Below are 18,290 nucleotides of genomic sequence, written 5' to 3'. Positions count from 1 at the left end.
ACTGTCGAATAGAATCTGCAAGAGCTGGCTCTTGATGCAGACCGGCGAAGACTAGAGCATTTGCGATGTTTGCATATCTAACATCAGATTCAGCGTGTTTTATTTTCGGTTGAAGCCAGAGCGTTACATGGGCTTTCTGTCTTGTTATTTACCATGGGCGTTGCGGGGCACGTGGCTAGAACCACCTTCCTCCTCCTCCACCGTCCTTCTATACACCAACTAATCCAATCATTACCATCTGTATTCCAATGTTCTCTCTTCTTCATGGCCCATCCCACTGGCCCCTCATTATTAGCATACGCCCGCTATCACGGCATAGCAACCAGTTATGCAGATGTTGATCTTCTCCAGCTTGTGCAGGAAAGCTGCGTGGCAGTCCCCGATGCCCCGTTAAACCATTTAACTTACACCCGCGACCGGATTGACCAAGTCAAGGCATCCCTCGAACAGGAGCTTCTCCACGAGAAGCTTAATCTCAAGAAAGAAAGTGCAATTCTCCTCGCCTCCGCTCTTCGCAAACTCGAACCGGCCGACATTGAAGCCCACTGGGAGGGTATCCTGCCGTCATGGGATCGTTTCGACAAGTTCAAGGTGGAGCCGCCAATATTTACCCACGAGCAGGAGAAAGAGCTCCCCCCTTCAGCCGATTCTGCTTGTTACACTCACGATGAGTGTCATTTAAGTCCATTGGAGGACAACATAAGCGAGCGCGACGTGGTTCTAGCGAGGGGCTTGATTAATGGCATTGAGATATGCGACGAGAGCATCCGAGACGAGAGGTTGGATTGTACAAAGGAGGCGTTGCTATTGATACAAGAGTCCAGAAAACTTGGTGGTGGTAGTCACCTTGAAGTTCTCGAGGGCTTGCTGCATGCTGAACTGGGCTTAAAGGAGGTCAGGCTCTCCTGTTCTTTGTGGTCGTGCGTTGACTTTGATAGGTACCAGTTTCGCGGCCGGATTCTCCTTGTCTTCGTCCTGCAGATGATGAGGCTTTCAGTGATGACGAGTGCCCGTCCCCGGTGCTGGACGAGGTGCAGCTTGACTCTAGCATACCTGCAGAACATGGTGACGGGCTTTTGGGAGATCCATGTTTTGTGGCGGAGAAGATCGCTTGTGATCTGATATCTGATCGGCTGGATGCTATCTCATGCAAAGAGTCTATTAGATCGGGTTCTTCAGAGATACACAACTCGCAGTTGAATGGCAATGAGTTTGAGCAACTCGACAGTGCAACACTACCTCGATCTCAAGTGCTGGAGGAACCGTGCGAGATCTCTACTCATCCCGCACAACATGGCTCTTCAATACCCTCTGCCAGTCAGATGTCAGTGAATGAGACAAAATCCAGCCACAGCCTTTCGCGAGTGACGTACACTGAGATCACTGATAACATTGCAACTTCTGATTGTATGCCCTACGATGAAGATGCCTATGCCACTAACACGCCTCCCCCAAGTGACGTGGTTCTTGAGGAGCCCAAAGGTCAACTGCCAAAGACGCAAACAGACCTTGCACATATGCGACAAGGGCAGTCGAGCCCATTGATGCTAGGTTCTGTGAGCGAGAAATCATATGTGATGTCCGCCAAGGAACGTCTCGATTTGCCGACGAACGATCCTCAACCGGTCATCCCGAAAAACAGCGATGACGTTTGTCTTGGGAGTGACCATGTGGGGAACACTCTCATAACAGCAGAAGAAGAACCAGTCAGAAAGTCTAGGATACGGAGTGACTGCATGACTGTTGACGAAGCTCAAGCCTCATTCGCCAATGATCTGCTCAGCAAGGATTCGTGTCTACAACGAAAGCGCCCATCCAGCGATAGCTGGAATGACTCGACAGGCAGATACTCTTCCATAAAATCATGCAGGCTGCCTTCAGCCACTAAGAGACGTGAGAGTCTGCCTTTACACACCCCGTCGAGCCTAGGCTCCTTGGCGTCATTCATGCAGGTCAGAGGAAGGAAGCCCAAGACGACTGTTACACAAAGTCCCTATTTCAGTTCTCCTTCCATCGACACGAAAGTTTCAGAAGATGATGCATATCATTCGCTCACTCTACCAGAAACTTCCGTTTCGATAGAGCTACCTCAGCAGATTCCTGCTGCGCCACAAAGCCTCACACGCGGCCTAAAATTGGAGTTGTCTACAAGACTCCTCAAGACGCATCCAGACCTCGTGCGTCTTCTCGAACAAAGAAGACCACTCGTGTCAATAGAATATTTCGACCATCAGTACGACCAAACAGCCAAGGCTTGGAGCACTAGCGCCTCTTCCACAGACGCAGACATAGTCCTAGGTTGCACAACCGTTCTGATATTAACAAACCTCCAAGCCACTACTCAGCTATTCTTACCCGGACATAAATCAAATATCCCAGACGGTAACCCCAACGTCAACTCCCCCCTTCGCGAAAGGGTCTTCCTCCTTGCGAGGCAATACAGCATCGTATATGTCCTTATATGCCACAGCAGTGGCTCCTCATCCCAGTCCGCTCCAGGGAGTATAACTGTGCACAAGAACTTACTGACCTCTCTGAACTCCTTCACTGCTTTCTGTGACTCCCTTGCGGACTTTGCTAGTGTTCACTGCTTGTCGATTCCTTCGGTCGCGGGTACTGTTGCTGGGTGGATTTGTGCTATTGCTGGCCAATGTCAGATTTGATTCGCGGTATATGTAAGAGCTTTGTGGTATCTATTCGAAGTGTCTTGTCTTTATATGATTGCTGTATTAGCACTAGCGTTATAGGAATAAGATTTGGGGGCTGAGGAAAAATATTTTTTCACCCTGCGGTATAGACGCAGATCTTGAGATACCCTAACCCGCAGACAGGCAGTAGCTGAGATCCTAGTCGCTTGGTAGGAGCTTTCAAGTCATGGGGTATGATTGATAGATCAAATTTCCTTCGTAAGAGCTGATGCCAGGAGTGACTCAAAAGGTCCAATCTAGCTTGGCCATATACCAAACCTGATGCTGTGTGCTGATGAGCTAGATATGGCTCTATCATTAAAGGCATGTATCCCACCCTCTGAACCACAACACAGCAAAACCACACGCTACAACAATCAACTAATTTCACACCTACACAGCATCTGCAACAAACCCTCTTCATCCGGTAAGCCACACCGTTCAGCATAGCTAGCATACTATGTACTGTACAGTGTGGGAAAAGCATTCCTGTAGCAACAGTACGTGCTGCGTAATAAGACTATTACAACTGTTGGTGTACAGTTAGTAATGGTTACTATAGTTGTCAACAGTTGTCAACAGTGGCCGATAGTTGTCAAACTTATCAAGAATTCTGGATTGGGTTTTTCCACTAGCTAAGAACTGGTTCAAACCTATACAACAGTTTATAACTGTTTGCGATCTTTCAAAATCAGTTTATAACTACTTACTACCGGTTGGTGAACTACTGCTACTCTTCCCCTTTTCCCCGTACTATGTATATATTTGAAGCAAGAAGCTTCATACCCTTCTCCCCGTTCCCTGCTCTCATCTGGCAAAGATCTAAACTACGAAGTGCGTGTGACACTGAAACGAAGCCACATCCTCAACACTCACGACAAACCCGTCACACACAGGCAAGAGCACCAACCTCAATTCAACGTCCGCTCCTCTGGCCACCTCGATCATCGCTCTCATGGGATCTATCTATAGTCATCATGCGTTGATGTTCTGGGGCGGCTACGACCCCGCGTTATCAAAATAAGACCTCACCCCCGGCGTTTGCCCAAGACATGGCGTACCATGACCCACATGATGCGTCCGCAGATGGCCCCCTCCACCTCCTCCGTCTCCCCTAGACATTGAGTTTCTCGCTCCAAGCGAGAAGGGATCATTCGCTCCTCCCGCAGCACCGAAGCGAGCAAGCAGAACACTATCATGCGGAAGCTGCGAGGCTCCTGTCGTAGGTCTTGTACACGTCCCTCCACCACCGCTGATGCCATCACCACCTACTAGTCTGGTTCGATGCTGCGTGGTGGTCGTTGGTGCTGGTATAGAGAGGTCACGGTCAGCTGTAACGGTCAGAATGCCACCCCCACCGTGTTGATGTTTCTGGAGGGTTCAGGTTAAGGGTAAAGAAAGCACGCACGATGCCTATCCCGATCACCGAGTGTCCCCCTCCTCAACGCCGCCGGCGGGGGCATAGTCGCTGCATCCTCCTCCGCCGCCTTCCGTTTGGCTCTCGCCCCACCCCTCGAGGAACTCCCCGTCCCGCTCCGCTGGTGTCGGTGCAGCTGCTCCACGCCTGCATGGTCAACCGGGTAGCGATGTATTGGCGTCTGCGGGAACATCGAGTGTCCCGATGGTGCCGCGTGCGCAGGGGTAGCCGTCGTCCTCGCTGTCGTCGAGGTTGTCGCAAACGGTTGCGGTACTGCCGTCCCTGGTGCCAGCCCCGGTGGTAATGGTGACTCGCCCTGACGCGCGGGCGGCACAAGCGAGCTCAGCGTGCGATGCACCGAATCCGACGCGGCGGTCTGCATCTGCGACTTCATAGCGCGGGATTTCAGGAGGTTGTAAAGGTTGGTGATCTGCGTGAAGCGGTTGCATTTCTCGCGGTACATGTCGACGAGGTCTTGGTTCTTCTTGCGGAGTTGGTCTTGCGTGGTTTGCATGTCTGTTGTATGTTTTTGATTGGGTGATGTCGCGTGGGGTTAGTCTGGGACAGGGAAGGGGGAAGCTGGTTTGATACGAGGCAGAAGGGGTACGAACCTGAGAGCCGGGCTTGGAGGGCTGAGATCTCTGAGTTGGCATTGTGGATCACTTTGTCCATCTGCGTGTTGAGGTTGGCGTACTTCTCTGTCAGGGTCTTGCCGAGGAATTCCTGGTAGAAGCTGGTCCCCGGGGTGGATCGTTAGTAGTGTTTGGAGGTGGTGGTCTGTCTGGGCTTGGGATACTGTACATCTCCTGGGTCGTCTGGTAGGTCCAGAACAGGAGAGCGCGTCCGGCGCATTCCATGATCGTGTTCGGATCCAGCCCGCTGAGCACGCTCGTCTTGTAGTCTTCCGATGGATTGAGGATGGTGGCGACGGCGTCGTCGGGGTTGACCAGGATTGTTTGGCACGCGGGGCACCGGCGTTCGGCTGAGGTAGGATGCGAAAGACCGAGATCGCTCGCGCATTGGAGACAGAAGATGTGTCTAAGTAAGAGGCGGTGGTTAGTTGCACGCAATGAAGAAGATGCTGGGTAGGGCGGGGATGGACTCACGAGCAGGTCGTGACTACTGCTCTCTCTTTCAACTGGGCTCGACACTTGAGAGAATTGCATCGAAGGTAGAAATCCATTATAAACAGCGCTCGAGTCTCTCTGGGGCAGCAGGTGAGAAAGATGAGGGAGTTTCACTTGTAGGATGGATGATGCTACGCCAGTCTAGATCAGGGAAGTACGCGGAGGGAACAGTGTCCAGTATCTCAACTTGATCTATATACTCTCAAAATGGGTTTATACGGGTATCTTAGCATACATAAAGTTTCTCATTCTCCAACAAGCCTCGGTGCACCTGATCAAAAAAAGAACGTGTTTCCGGACGCATCGCGCCTGGTCGTCAGCATTTTCTGCTCGAACTCCGGTCCAGGCTCATATTCCCGCCACAGGCTCGCGGGAAAGATATGCTTGTTGCGCTCGTACCAGCGTCTATCGACCACTTTGGTCAAAGATGGGTCTTTGTCGGCTCCTTCTAGCTGATTGCTATTTGGCCTCGAGAGAGGGTCGTCGGATTGAGAAGCCGCCGGTGGCTTGTTAGAATAGTCGAACAACAGACCACCGGCACTTGAAAAGCTGGGCACACTGTTGGCGATGAAGTAATAAAGCTCATAGTGCTGCATCAGTCAGCCAATGCTCTACCTTTGCCCTGACAAATGACAGCACTCACATGTGGTACAATGACTTCGCCCTTCACCAGCATCAAGTCATCGACACTAATTCTAGCCCACTCACGGCGGCTGTCCTTGCGCGCTTTCGACGCCCCGCTATTGCCACCGACACCAAGCTCGGCCCCAACTTTTCGGCATCTGTCGAGAAAGAGCCAGACAGGGTCTCCCTTCTTGACTCTGACGGTCCCGGCCGGGATGTTCGTCCCGTCGTAGAAGATAAATGGGATCAATATCTCGGTGTTCTTCACAGCTTCCTGCATTGCCAGGAACTCCCGGCGGAGAGCATCCCGCGCCTCCGCCTCGGCCTTCAGCGCCGCCTTTGTCATTGCTTTCGGTGGAGGGGGTGCATTCGGGTTGGGCGTGATGCGCCGTGATGGCGGCGCGGAGCCATCGTCAACCGGAGTCTGTGAGACGGACCGTGGGACACTGGAGTCGCGTGGAGTACCGGCACCGCTGTCAATCTCCTCCTCTTCCTCCTCATCATTGTGAAATGAGAGCTTGCTCTTCACGAAGGGCTTCTTCTTCTTCTTCTTTTTCGGAGGGCCGTCGCTTCGTGGAGTCGAGGTACTAGTGCGTTGCGATCAGCTTGTCGGTCATCTTTGTAGATTTGCTGCGCCTTGACTTACCCGTCAGTTACATCGCCCGCAGAAGGAGTGGCACTTCGAGAAATACCAGATGAGCTTCTTCCTAGCGACTTGTCATGCGCTTCTCGCTCCTTCTGCTCGAGGACTTCCGCGCGGCGCTTGCGAAAATCGGAAAGATGGACGAGACCAACCGTCTGCGACTTGAGCAAGTCTTCCGCAGAGACTGTTTGGCTCGTGAAGGATCTCGGAGTCGAGCTATGACTGGGTTGTTCGGAATTCGACATTTTTGCCGGCGGATATGAAGTCGGATGGAGGATCGAGTGTACTCCGTAGTGGATGGTTGTTCTTCCTCACATGCAAGCAACTGACGTACTGGCACGTGATTCCGCAGAGCTTCCGAATTGGGACAGTGGGATAATTGCAAGCCAACAATGCCAATGGACTCGACGCGATGTTGACCAAGTAGACGCAATCACTCTGCAGCTGATCTCTTTGATTCTCAAAGCACTTGACTACTAGGAACCATTTCTTTGAAATCGAGATTTGGCGATTCCGATTCGACTGCGAGCAGACAAAGCAGGAGCAAACAGGCCAAACCCGCCGCCCGCTGCGATCTCCGCAGGATCGCCGTAAACAGGATCGCATTTCCGCTACGCCTCTTTATTCTCGCTCACTCCATACCTCCTACAGCTTTCAAGATGATGGACGACTCGGACGATGATTTCTACGATCCCGCCGATACGGTGCCTGTCTCTCACCATCAGAATGGTGCTCAGAATGCCCCCGCGGGTAACATGCAAGAGGATTATGAGGAAGAAGAGATAGAAGTGGACGAAGATGATGTATGTATAGTCGCAGCACCAGATGAACTATTGTCTCGACGTCTAACGCGATATGCAGGATGACTTCAACATTATTACCGAAGCACCTGCCGATGCACCAGCCCCAGAAGCGTGAGTTCGAGCTCTGCATCCTCTCCGCCAGCTTGCCTAACCGTTGAACAGCCCACATCCTCGCCATGCCAATCTGCGCGCGGAGTCGCAACGACCCTCGTCCGCAGAGTCTCCTCCTGCCCCGAAACCCGCCACTCCCTCTCTCACTCCCAAAGTAGAATCCGCCACTCCCGTGCCTCTCAGCGCAAGACCTCCCGCCCCCCAGAAGCCGGGCTCCGCATATCCTCCGGTCCATGCATCCACAATCGATGTCCACGCCAACCCGGTCCACCCGACGACAGGCAAGCCGATATTGCTGACTGACATGGATGCGGACTTTCCGGAAGACGACAAGCCATGGCGCCGGCCGGGATCCGACATCACAGACTACTTCAACTACGGGTTCGACGAGTTCACATGGGCCAGTTACGTATTGAAACAACAGGAGTTGCGCAAGGAGATTGGGGACCAGAAGAGACAATTGGATGATATGCAAGCTTTCCTAGGCATGGGAATGCCCCCGATGGCCGGTGGACCACCCGGTCCGGGTGTTCCTCCCAGCACCGCAGCGCCTCCCATGCCCGGTATGCCCGGTATGCCGGACATGTCGCCGGAGATGATGCAGGGAATCCTCACGAGCATGATGTCGCAGGGCTTGGACCCTGCATCGATGGACCCTATGACCTTCATGCAACATGCCCAGGCACTCATGGGCGGACAACCCGGCGCAGGCGGCGGACAGCAGGGTCAACCTGGATTTGGTGGTCAGGGTGGTGGTCAACCCCAGATGGGTTACGGAGGAGGATTTGGCGGAGGGGGGCGTGGACGAGGAAGACGATGGTAGTTAGAACTGATTATGGGTCTTTTCTAGTACTCCGTATTGATCACCTTATTACGATCATGGTTTGGGGGTGTAGCAATGGGTTGGGATTTGGAGTTCAGAAAATAGTCAAGGCATGCATCCATGAAATGGTAAGCAGAAGGTTTGACAGGTCGGCGTCGGTCTGGCCGGCTCGGGAAAGGAAGGGAGCGAACGAGCGGGTGATGTGCCAGTCTGGGGATGCTGGGGTAATTGCAGGTGTACAGTGTATACACCGGCAAAGTTGACACGACACAGTATGCTTTGTATCTCAATGCTTAATTAAAATATTCAAATGACTGGGAAGTAAGAATACTAGTAGTCAGTAGTGGTGGTGAGTTAATCCCTCGGCACAAAGAGAGAGAGAGAGCAATTGGAAGCTTGTTGGTCTTGGCATTCTGGAAATTTCTCGCGACTCCAGATCAGATCTTCGTTTCCCCGGCCGCTTCCTCTTCTTCTTCTTTTGCTCTTCACGCCTTGACTCACTCTCTTCTTTTATCACCCCTCTGCACTTCCTCGCTGCCTCTCGTGCTTAGCACCTCCAGTCACATCACCTTCACAATGGTATGTTTTCTTCTCCTTTTCCGGTGCTTAGAGCTCCAATTGGACTTTTCCGCCTTCTTCCATTGAATGGTCAATCGCTTTGATCATCCCCAACATCCACCCCTTGATACCTGGGTCAGTTACTAACCGTCTATTCCTGTCCACAGTCTTTCCTCCGCAACGTCAAGAACCTTGCCCCCCTCCTGGACCGCGTCCTGGTCCAGCGTGTCAAGCCCGAGGCTAAGACCGCCTCCGGTATCTTCCTCCCCGAGAGCAGCGTCAAGGAGCAGAACGAGGCCAAGGTCCTCGCCGTCGGCCCCGGTGCCGTCGACCGTAACGGTCAGCGCATCCCCATGGGCGTTGCTGTCGGTGACCGTGTCCTCATCCCCCAGGTACGTGATTGCCTTGGTGTTAGACGCAGTACCAATCTGAATAGATTCGGTCTGGGCATGGCTAACGCGGCCATCTGGTATAGTTCGGTGGTAGCCCCATCAAGGTCGGTGAGGAGGAGTACACCCTCTACCGTGACTCTGAGTACGCCTTCTCTTCCATCCTTTCCGGACTTCACGTCAATGACAGCTAACACTCCACCAGGATCCTCGCCAAGATCAACGAGTAAATTGGACTAGCAAAATGATGTTCAACGCTTGTTGCCTGTTGTTTAAGCCGCCTATAACGTGTATTATACCTTTTTCTTCCGCAAAATCATGAGCTTCAGCTATTCAGCTCTCTTGCACAAACAAATCTCTCACCTTAAAAAGCTCCACCCCCCGTGAGCTATGGAGAGCGTGAGGGCGCTGGCCCCTTCTCCTAGTCTTAGCGGTGGTTTCCCCCGAAATGTTCTGCTGTGCATTGTTGCTGAAAGCATAAATGACTGTTTGCATACCACATGATGTACTTTCCTGTTGTCACTACTTCACTCGCCATCGTGTTTTGGGTATCTGGCTCGATGACAGTATGTAATATGATATGATAATCTCCTCTCTCTAGTGTCGGTTCGTTCATTTCGTACTTTCCTTCAGGTGTCTTAGCTCAGGTATGAAGTTCTTAGTCCAGGCGGTGGTGACAAGTAGCCTCCGAAGCACATATCACGTTACTCTTCGCGGACTGTCGCGCCGTGCCTCCCGCGGCTGACCACGGAAACCGAACTCTGGATACAGTTATTTGCGAATGGCAGTGTTTCTCCTTTCCCGAACCACAAAGGGGATGGCAAGCCACTCGGTTCCAGGAGTAAGCACGATCAGCCATGCGTCATGTTCTGAACGAAAAGAACATCTCCTATAGAGCTTTGAGTATTCTAGGTCTGTACGGAGTACAAAGCAGAGTAGACCGCACATCACCCGGTAGCGTATGGTCTGGCGCCAGGATCAAGCTCGCCTCAAAAGAACTCACGCATAGGTATACGTCCGAGCGAACCATCCAGCCTACTAGTAGCATCACTAGCATGGCTGCTTGAAACAGGCGGAGTAAATCTTCAGGGATTATGCTGTTGGATGATGTGATAATTGGACTATCTGCTGGAATAGATCATATTGTTGCTGATACTAATACTCGGCGGTTGATGTTTGCAGGAAGCTAGATAGCTGGGTTGGTGGTGTATTACTTCGGGAGATGCTATCTTGGTATCGATGTGAATTAATCAAGTTTCATAACCATTACAGTCTTGTCAATCGATTCTAGGTTTATGATTAGGCCCTACAGTCACAGGAGCAGAGATGGTGGTTGCGCATGCCTGGGGGGAGCGAGATATATATGTATAAATTGATGCCGGGCCACGGCAGAATTGATCGCATAGAACGAGCGTGGAGCGATTGACACGGGAAATGGGACTCTGAACAAGATCCACAAGTCTTCCAGATATCATACTCAATAGCAAGATTGAGATACAAGAAAATCGCTGCATCTTTAATTCCTACTCCTACATCTCAGATGAAGCGCACGACCGCAGCGTAGAGACAAGTTATTTCTGGAGTTACCGAGTATGATTTCACCACAAACAGCCCAGACCTAAACTCTACCAATATCCACGGTTCAAACAAACAAAAACCCATCAATCATTCTCCTGAACTAATATTCACCTTATGCGCAACAACAGTGACATGATCTTCATATACTCCATACTCCCCTCACCCAAGCATGCAAACCAACCAAACCTGATCAACCCCCATCCACCATCCACCATCCACCCTTCGTACGCCGTACCCGTACCTACCGTCTTCTTCCATCCATCCGCCATCCCGCCTCGGACGTACGGAACTTCGCCCGCAAATCCCTTCCCCCCGTCTCTCCCCTCGCACCAGCAACCCGGTCCCTTAACTAGTAACTTATCTTGATCTTAATCTCTCGTCCTGCCTCGTGCAGCCCAGCCATGTGGATCTGATCTGATGTTGATCTGATCTTATCTCAACGGGAGGGTTCGCCCTTGGTGTCGATTGTCGAGTAGTTAATTTTGACCTCTGTTTGGGGCGTTACATACGATGGTTGTATTTATTACCATACACATACCGTAGTATCGGACACTCATACACTTCTAGTGGATGGATGTGCCCGACTTACAGGTACAAAGGTTAATTTAACATGGCTTAACTGGATTTCGTAAAGGTGCCGTAAGGTGAATAGGTAGATATCTTAGATAGGAAGGTTGGGTGGTAGGTACCGTAGGTAGTACTTGGGGGGCAGTGAGGGGTGCGTGTGTGTTTGTCGGGCTGGACATACAGCACAGCACATACTTGCGTACATGTATACTGCGCTGCTCGTGCACAAGCTGGCGCTGCACGTGTGTCCAACATGTGTCTAATGTGTCTAATGTGTCAATGGGGGAGGCGCGGGGGAGAGGGGATTTGTGCACACCGCTTTTGCTTGTATCACATTATCAAGGCACTATCAAGGCACTTCCAAGATGGACAACGGACAACGCATATTTGCAGTGGAATGGTGGGGAAGAGGGAGCAAGAAGGGGGGGGTGTCTGATAGACAAGTCATCCCTGCATGCATTGGTATGATGCAGTAGTTATTTTCCGCTTTTCCTCGGAACTTTGTGTCAAAGCACGGAGTAGTCTGTACTAAGTGTGCCATCCACGTCTATGCTGTAAGGGCGACGGGTAGATCGCGGTGGAAAGAGAACTTCTCATTTCTAGGTACGTAGTAGAAAAGATGCATCTAAGCTGAGTACCTCGGCAACATTCATATCGTTGTATTAACGACTATCAAGTCTAAGCAGTGTTCAACTCCAGAACGGACAGTTCCCGTCTTTTCCTTGCACTTGAAATCAAAGCAAAGCCGGGGAATCCATGTGTCACCAAATAAAAAAATGAGTAAAATAACAGAATGACGTAAACAACCGTATCATGCCATGCATTCAGAAAATAAAATCTCATGGGAAAGATTAAATTAAAAAATAAAAAAAGGGGAATCAGCAGAAAAGACTCTCCTTTTCCTTTACGCGGAACCAAACTCCTTGATGTCGGTCTGCTTGCCGAGCAGGGCAAGGGGAACGATACCACTGACGTGCATCTCGGGGCCGTACACGTGCATGTTGAGGCCAAGCTCCTCACCGACCGCCTTGATGTTCTTAAGACCCTCCTGATAGTTGGGACCGGCACGACGAACCCAGATCTGGACCTTGTGCTCGTTGAGGACGGGGGCGACCTCGCGGAGAGCGCGGATGACACCCTTGAAGGTGGAGGCAACGTTGGTGAAGTTGGCAATACCACCGCCGATGAAGAGGACCTTGCCCTCGGGGTGGGTGGGGGCACGCAGCATCAGGTCGAGGATGGTGCGGGCGTAGTTGAAGGTCTGAGTCTCGGTGGGAGCACCCGAGTACTCACCGTAGTTGGCGAGCTCGCTGACGAAGCCAGCAGAGGCAATGGCATCGGCGTAGACGACGGAGGCACCACCACCAGCGACCAGGGTCCAGACACGGCCGTTGGCGTTGAGGACGGTCAGCTTGAGGGAAGCACCGGTCTTGGCGTCCATCTCGGAGATGAACTTCTCCTCCTTGCTCAGCTCACGGCCGAAAGGAGCGGGGAACTCCATGGGGGGGCCAGCATCGACGTTGACCTTCTCGCTCTTGATAACGGGCATGCCCAGGTTGGCGGGGCTGCGGGCAATGGCCCACTTGGTACCGCACTCGAACTCAGCGGTCTGGTCGAGCTTGGCAGCCAGATCGAGGAAGTGAACCTCAGCGGAGGTGGCATCGGCGTTGGGAATAACAACCAGGGGGTTGATCTCAAGGTAGGTGAACTGGCAGTCCACGTAGACGGCGTAGAGGCGGGAGATGAAGTCAACGAGGACATTGTGGACACCCTTGGGGACCTTGCTCAAGAGAGTAGCAGCGATCTCCTCGTTGGAGGGGTAGTTCTTGAGGTTGACGGGAATGAGGAGCTTCTCGGCCTTAGCATCGACATCACCAACATCGACACCACCCTCGTGGGTGAAGAGGATCCAGTCACCCTGTTACGGATTAGCATTCAGTTTAACTGTGAGAGGAATCTGCGATGTTCCTTACCTCACGCACGGAGTGGATGTTGATGTAGTACTCAGTCTCCTGGGGGTGAGGCACAAAGGGCTCAACCAGGAACTGACGGAGGAAGCCGGTCACGGTCTCAACCTGGATCTCCTTGCCAGCACGAGCCTCAATCCACTCCCGAGCCTCAGCCCAGGTCTTGTTCAGGGCCAACAGGCCGCTCTTTCCACGTCTCTTGATCAATTGATCGGGCTTAGCCACGAACTTGGATCCGGGAGTCAACAACCAAGGGTAGAGGACCTCGGCCTGGTCGAGAACATCCTTGACGGAGGCATCTTCGGGGAAGTAGAGGGAGGCGAGCTTGGGAGGAGGGTTGTGCGTGGAGGAAGGAGGAAGAGGAGTTGGCTTGATAACGGGGGCACGAGTGAGGTGGTAGTTGAGGATGGCCTTGCCATCAGCCTCGAGAATCGACTTGGCGGACATGATGATCGTAAGAGGAGAGGTAGGATAGAATTAAACTGAAGAAGATGTAAGAGGCGGAAGACAACAACAACAATGGAGAGATGGGGAGGGTTTGTTTGTATATGGGAAGCAAACCCCGGATTAAGAATATACCTGATAATTTGAGAGAAGTAGGAGGAAGAGTCAAGCTGGAGAGAGAGAAAGGGAGAGAGAGGACGGGATAATTTTTTTTGGGTAGGTTGGTAGGAATTATTACCAGATGGGAGATGTCACTGGAAATAGATCGGAGAGAGGGGTGGGTTGAGGGGAGGAGTAGGTAAGAGGAGGAGGGGGGGGTGGATGAAGTGGGCAAAAGAAGACGAGTAAAAAGAAGTCGGCAGGGGGAGAAATGAGAGAAAAAAGAACCAAATACTGACACTATGCAGCATCCGATGAAAGGAGCAGGTGGTGGTGGTGGTGGTGGAGAGGGAAATTTTTCTGAATATTCCGTATGATCGTCTCAAACAAGAGTGAATTGGGAGCCACCAGAGGCAAAACAATGACGATACCAGGCATTACCAGGGGAGTTTCCAGAGTTTCCAGAGTTTCCAGAGAGTTTCCAGTAAAGAAGTTGTTGAGAACTGGAGATGTAGTGGAGCCTCCGTAACAAAAAGCGGGGCGGGCGAAGACCCAGCCTGTCATCCTGGATTGGCGGGCGTTGGGGATAGTGCCGCAGTATCTGCCCTACGCTGTAGCCTCAATACCACTTCTGCCATGCGTTGCAGCCAGGAATTTGTTGGGTACGTGGTCAATTTGTTGGCATGGGCCGAGACGAAATCGGAAGATAGTCTTAGATTAGCATATTGGTGATGCTCCATGCTGAGAATCACTACTACGGAGTACACTATAGCTATTTACTATATACTCAAGAAGCTACAACTACTGTTGAGTTTACTTATGCTGTACGATGATGTAATCCAGTCTCTCCCCAGTCTCTTCAATTTTGGTACCTGAGGCTGCCACTGATTCTGATAAGATAAGGAAAAGAGATGAAAATGAGGGGCATTGGAATCATCAAGTGGACAGCTCCCTCTTGCGATCAGATCCAGCCAGAATGATGAATCACTCCTTCAATTCCCCTTCATACCGCGGGTTCATCTTTCGGTGAGGGAGCAATCATCCTGGCAGCCTGGCCATGCACTGTGCAGACGTGAGCAGAAGTACTCGGTAGATGTGAGTCTATCATCCATCTCGTCCCTGGCCGCCAGCCAGTGCGGATCCGGGCTCCACTCCGCTCTAACCCCAACCAGCTCAATGCTCAGTGCTCATTGTGAACCAAGGGAGTTTCGGAATACGGTATGGGGTGGTGTTCTCAAATCATTCCTGATCTGGGCGAATTTCGCTTCCAACCCGCGGGATAGAAGATTCACGAGTACTTCAGATACTGGCCGGACACCTCCGTTCCTTTGTCGCATGGTTGCTGATGAGATTCCTGCGGAAGTAGAAGGATTCATCAGTTGATGCTACAAAACTCCGTACTCCATTTAGCGTCGGAGGTAGTCAAGTAAAGAATAAGAGATTTGCCTGTTTCAAGGACTCACCTAACGAAGAGTAGTCAATGACCCCAGGTATACAATACCTATGAGGCTATAATCCATTCCTGAGCAATTCGGAACAAGGAGCTGAGCCAGAATTGATTGACTGCTCCGTACGGGACGTTACCATGTTTCTACCCCATTCATACCACCATCGGTATGGTAAGTAATAGAGATACTGCGCCTCTAGCCCCATAATTCTCTACTCCTTCCCCCCCATCAAGCTCCCGATATCGTTTCCCCCCCTCCTCCTTTGCTTTTATTTTTTCTATTTTACTTTTTTTGGGATCTTGCATTTTTTTTTTTTTATTTTGTTTTTCACCCATTATCCGCCTCTTCCCATCAGTCCATTCATCTGTCTCGCCGATTCTCGTTTCTCCATCCCTTTCGTTGCATTACTCTCTTCCTGTTTTCTTCCCTTTTGTTCACCTCCTCATCCTCTCTCCGTAAGGTCGCGACATTCGGTGTGACTTCTCTTTCTCTCTCTCTCTCTCTCTCTCTCTCCTCCCCCTCCCCCTCTATACCAACTCATACCTACATATTAATACCTCCTCCTCTTCCTTAATCCTATTTCCCCATCAGTCAAAGCTCTGTTGACAGGTAAGCATCTACCCAAGCCTTTCCCCTCCATTGTCTCCAACGCCGGTCATTCTTCTCCCCCAAACCTGGTTCCATCTCACCCACCAGACTATACCTCGGTGCTAACAGTCAATACGGTTCATAGAGTAACAGCCATCATGCCTAACGGTGCTCCTTTGCTCAACACTGCCAATGGCACCTCCGCCAACGACAACATCACCCGCTTCGAGCCCCCCAGCCGTGTGCTTTCTCCCCTCAACCACACCCTCTTCCACAACAAGACGAGATGTTTCGTATAGTAAGTGCCATTGGAATGCCTCCTCCGTGGGCCATTGTTGACAATGCAACAGTGGCATGCAGCCCCGGGCTGTCCAGGGTATGCTGGACTTCGACTTCATCTGCAAGCGTAGCACTCCCTCCGTCGCCGGTATCATCTACACTTTCGGTGGTCAGTTCGTGAGCAAGATGTACTGGGGTACCAGCGAGACTCTCCTCCCCGTCTACCAGGACGTCTCCAAGGCTATGGCCAAGCACCCCGATGTTGACACTGTCGTCAACTTCGCTTCTTCCCGTTCCGTCTACAGCTCTACTATGGAGCTCATGGAGTGCCCCCAGATCAAATCCATTGCCATCATCGCTGAGGGTGTCCCCGAGAGAGTACGTTCACCTCTGGCTCGCATTGATTCAGCCATTGAAACTAACGCTGTGACAGCGTGCTCGTGAGATCCTCGTCACCGCCAAGGAGAAGGGTATCACCATCATCGGCCCTGCTACCGTCGGTGGTATCAAGCCCGGTGCTTTCAAGATCGGTAACACTGGTGGTATGATGGACAACATCGTTGCCTCCAAGCTCTACCGCAAGGGTTCCGTCGGTTACGTCTCCAAGTCCGGTGGTATGTCCAACGAATTGAACAACATCATCTCCCAGAACACCGACGGTGTCTACGAGGGTGTTGCTATCGGTGGTGACCGTTACCCCGGTACCACTTTCATTGACCACCTTCTCCGTTATCAGGCCGAGCCTGAGTGCAAGATCCTTGTCCTCCTCGGTGAGGTCGGTGGTGTGGAGGAATACCGTGTCATTGAGGCCGTCAAGAACGGCACCATCACCAAGCCCATTGTTGCCTGGGCCATCGGTACCTGCGCCAGCATGTTCAAGACCGAGGTTCAATTCGGTCACGCTGGTGCTTCCGCCAACTCCGACCTGGAAACCGCTGTTGCCAAGAACAAGGCCATGCGTGAGGCTGGTATCTACGTTCCCGAGACCTTCGAGGAGCTTCCCCAGACTCTTGCTCAGGTCTACAACGAGCAGGTTGAGAAGGGTGTCATTGTTCCCCAGAAGGAGCCCGTCCCCCCCAAGATCCCCATCGACTACTCCTGGGCTCAGGAGCTCGGTCTCATCCGTAAGCCCGCTGCTTTCATCTCCACCATCTCCGACGACCGTGGCCAGGAGCTGCTGTACGCTGGCATGCCCATCTCTGATGTCTTCAAGGAGGACATTGGTATCGGTGGTGTCATGTCTCTTCTTTGGTTCCGTCGCCGCCTGCCTGCCTACGCCAGCAAGTTCTTGGAGATGGTTCTCATGCTTACTGCTGATCACGGTCCTGCCGTCTCTGGTGCCATGAACACCATCATCACCACCCGTGCTGGTAAGGATTTGATCAGTGCCCTGGTCTCTGGTCTCCTGACCATCGGTTCCCGCTTCGGTGGTGCCCTGGACGGCGCTGCTGAGGAGTTCACCAAGGCCTTCGACAAGGGCATGAGCCCCCGTGACTTCGTCGACACCATGCGCAAGGAGAACAAGCTGAGTATGTTACTTCAATCCTTCGTGAATTCTGAATTTGCTGCTAACCGCCTCTAGTCCCTGGTATTGGTCACCGTATCAAGTCCCGCAACAACCCCGATCTCCGTGTCGAGCTTGTTAAGGAGTACGTCAAGAAGAACTTCCCCAGCACCAAGCTCCTCGACTACGCCCTTGCCGTCGAGACCGTCACCACCTCCAAGAAGGACAACCTGATCCTCAACGTTGACGGCTGCATTGCTGTCTGCTTCGTTGATCTCATGCGCCACTGCGGTGCCTTCTCCCCCGAGGAGACCGAGGACTACATGAAGATGGGTGTTCTCAACGGTCTCTTCGTTCTGGGCCGTTCCATTGGTCTGATTGCCCACTACCTCGACCAGAAGAGACTGCGCACTGGTCTCTACCGTCACCCCTGGGACGACATCACCTACCTCCTCCCCGCCCTTCAGAAGGGTGGATCCGAAGGTCGTGTTGAGGTCACCGTCTAATTTCCTACATCCCCCTTTTAATATACTTGCATTTCATGATTTAGTCATAAAATCCGTCAGAGCTGACGTCGGAGTTATGATGGCTTGCTTTTTTTTTCATTTTTTATTCTCTGCATTGGCTTGGTTCA

General features: G+C 52.0%; 7 protein-coding genes across 7 annotated transcripts; 4 read left to right on the top strand and 3 right to left on the bottom strand.

Moving 5' to 3' along the window:
• The first annotated feature begins 61 nt into the window (after window positions 1–61).
• Window positions 62–1,222, top strand: BP01DRAFT_136510 (uncharacterized protein). Its single transcript, XM_025570525.1, has one exon. The coding sequence runs from the start codon at window positions 154–156 to the stop codon at window positions 1,120–1,122; it is 969 nt and encodes a 322-aa protein (XP_025428288.1). The 5' UTR covers window positions 62–153; the 3' UTR covers window positions 1,123–1,222.
• On the top strand, window positions 1,223–2,776 carry BP01DRAFT_136511 (uncharacterized protein). The gene has a single exon (XM_025570526.1). The coding sequence runs from the start codon at window positions 1,323–1,325 to the stop codon at window positions 2,661–2,663; it is 1,341 nt and encodes a 446-aa protein (XP_025428287.1). The 5' UTR covers window positions 1,223–1,322; the 3' UTR covers window positions 2,664–2,776.
• A 1,296-nt stretch (window positions 2,777–4,072) lies between these two features.
• BP01DRAFT_405292 (uncharacterized protein) lies at window positions 4,073–5,287 on the bottom strand (the record flags this gene model as incomplete). Its single annotated transcript, XM_025578738.1, has 5 exons — window positions 4,073–4,344; window positions 4,426–4,620; window positions 4,716–4,837; window positions 4,906–5,142; window positions 5,211–5,287. 5 exons carry the CDS (start codon window positions 5,285–5,287, stop codon window positions 4,073–4,075), a joined length of 903 nt encoding a protein of 300 aa, XP_025428286.1.
• Window positions 5,288–5,412: 125 nt separating this feature from the next.
• On the bottom strand, window positions 5,413–6,767 carry BP01DRAFT_359565 (FAM50/XAP5 family protein). Its single transcript, XM_025575711.1, has 3 exons — window positions 6,502–6,767; window positions 5,875–6,442; window positions 5,413–5,821 (listed from the first exon to the last, which is right to left on the bottom strand). Exons 1-3 carry the CDS (start codon window positions 6,741–6,743, stop codon window positions 5,507–5,509), a joined length of 1,125 nt encoding a protein of 374 aa, XP_025428285.1. The 5' UTR covers window positions 6,744–6,767; the 3' UTR covers window positions 5,413–5,506.
• Window positions 6,768–6,901: 134 nt separating this feature from the next.
• On the top strand, window positions 6,902–9,492 carry fip1 (cleavage polyadenylation factor subunit FIP1). The gene is made up of 7 exons (XM_025573678.1): window positions 6,902–7,301; window positions 7,360–7,412; window positions 7,464–8,234; window positions 8,309–8,339; window positions 8,961–9,185; window positions 9,269–9,327; window positions 9,388–9,492. The coding sequence occupies exons 1-7, from the start codon at window positions 7,158–7,160 to the stop codon at window positions 9,410–9,412; spliced, it is 1,308 nt and encodes a 435-aa protein (XP_025428284.1). The 5' UTR covers window positions 6,902–7,157; the 3' UTR covers window positions 9,413–9,492.
• A 2,522-nt stretch (window positions 9,493–12,014) lies between these two features.
• On the bottom strand, window positions 12,015–14,066 carry aclA (putative ATP citrate lyase subunit (Acl)). The gene is made up of 3 exons (XM_025575710.1): window positions 13,874–14,066; window positions 13,301–13,776; window positions 12,015–13,245 (listed from the first exon to the last, which is right to left on the bottom strand). Exons 2-3 carry the CDS (start codon window positions 13,739–13,741, stop codon window positions 12,232–12,234), a joined length of 1,455 nt encoding a protein of 484 aa, XP_025428283.1. The 5' UTR covers window positions 13,742–13,776; window positions 13,874–14,066; the 3' UTR covers window positions 12,015–12,231.
• Window positions 14,067–15,557: 1,491 nt separating this feature from the next.
• On the top strand, window positions 15,558–18,259 carry BP01DRAFT_347123 (putative ATP citrate lyase, subunit 1). The gene is made up of 5 exons (XM_025573677.1): window positions 15,558–15,894; window positions 16,019–16,171; window positions 16,224–16,530; window positions 16,586–17,681; window positions 17,735–18,259. The coding sequence occupies exons 2-5, from the start codon at window positions 16,032–16,034 to the stop codon at window positions 18,160–18,162; spliced, it is 1,971 nt and encodes a 656-aa protein (XP_025428282.1). The 5' UTR covers window positions 15,558–15,894; window positions 16,019–16,031; the 3' UTR covers window positions 18,163–18,259.
• Window positions 18,260–18,290: the final 31 nt, after the last annotated feature.

The sequence above is a fragment of the Aspergillus saccharolyticus genome (assembly GCF_003184585.1).
Source record: "Aspergillus saccharolyticus JOP 1030-1 unplaced genomic scaffold BP01scaffold_36, whole genome shotgun sequence".
Classification (NCBI taxonomy): domain Eukaryota; kingdom Fungi; phylum Ascomycota; class Eurotiomycetes; order Eurotiales; family Aspergillaceae; genus Aspergillus; species Aspergillus saccharolyticus.
Note: the sequence above shows the minus strand (reverse complement) of the source record. Positions and strands in the feature narration are given on the sequence as shown.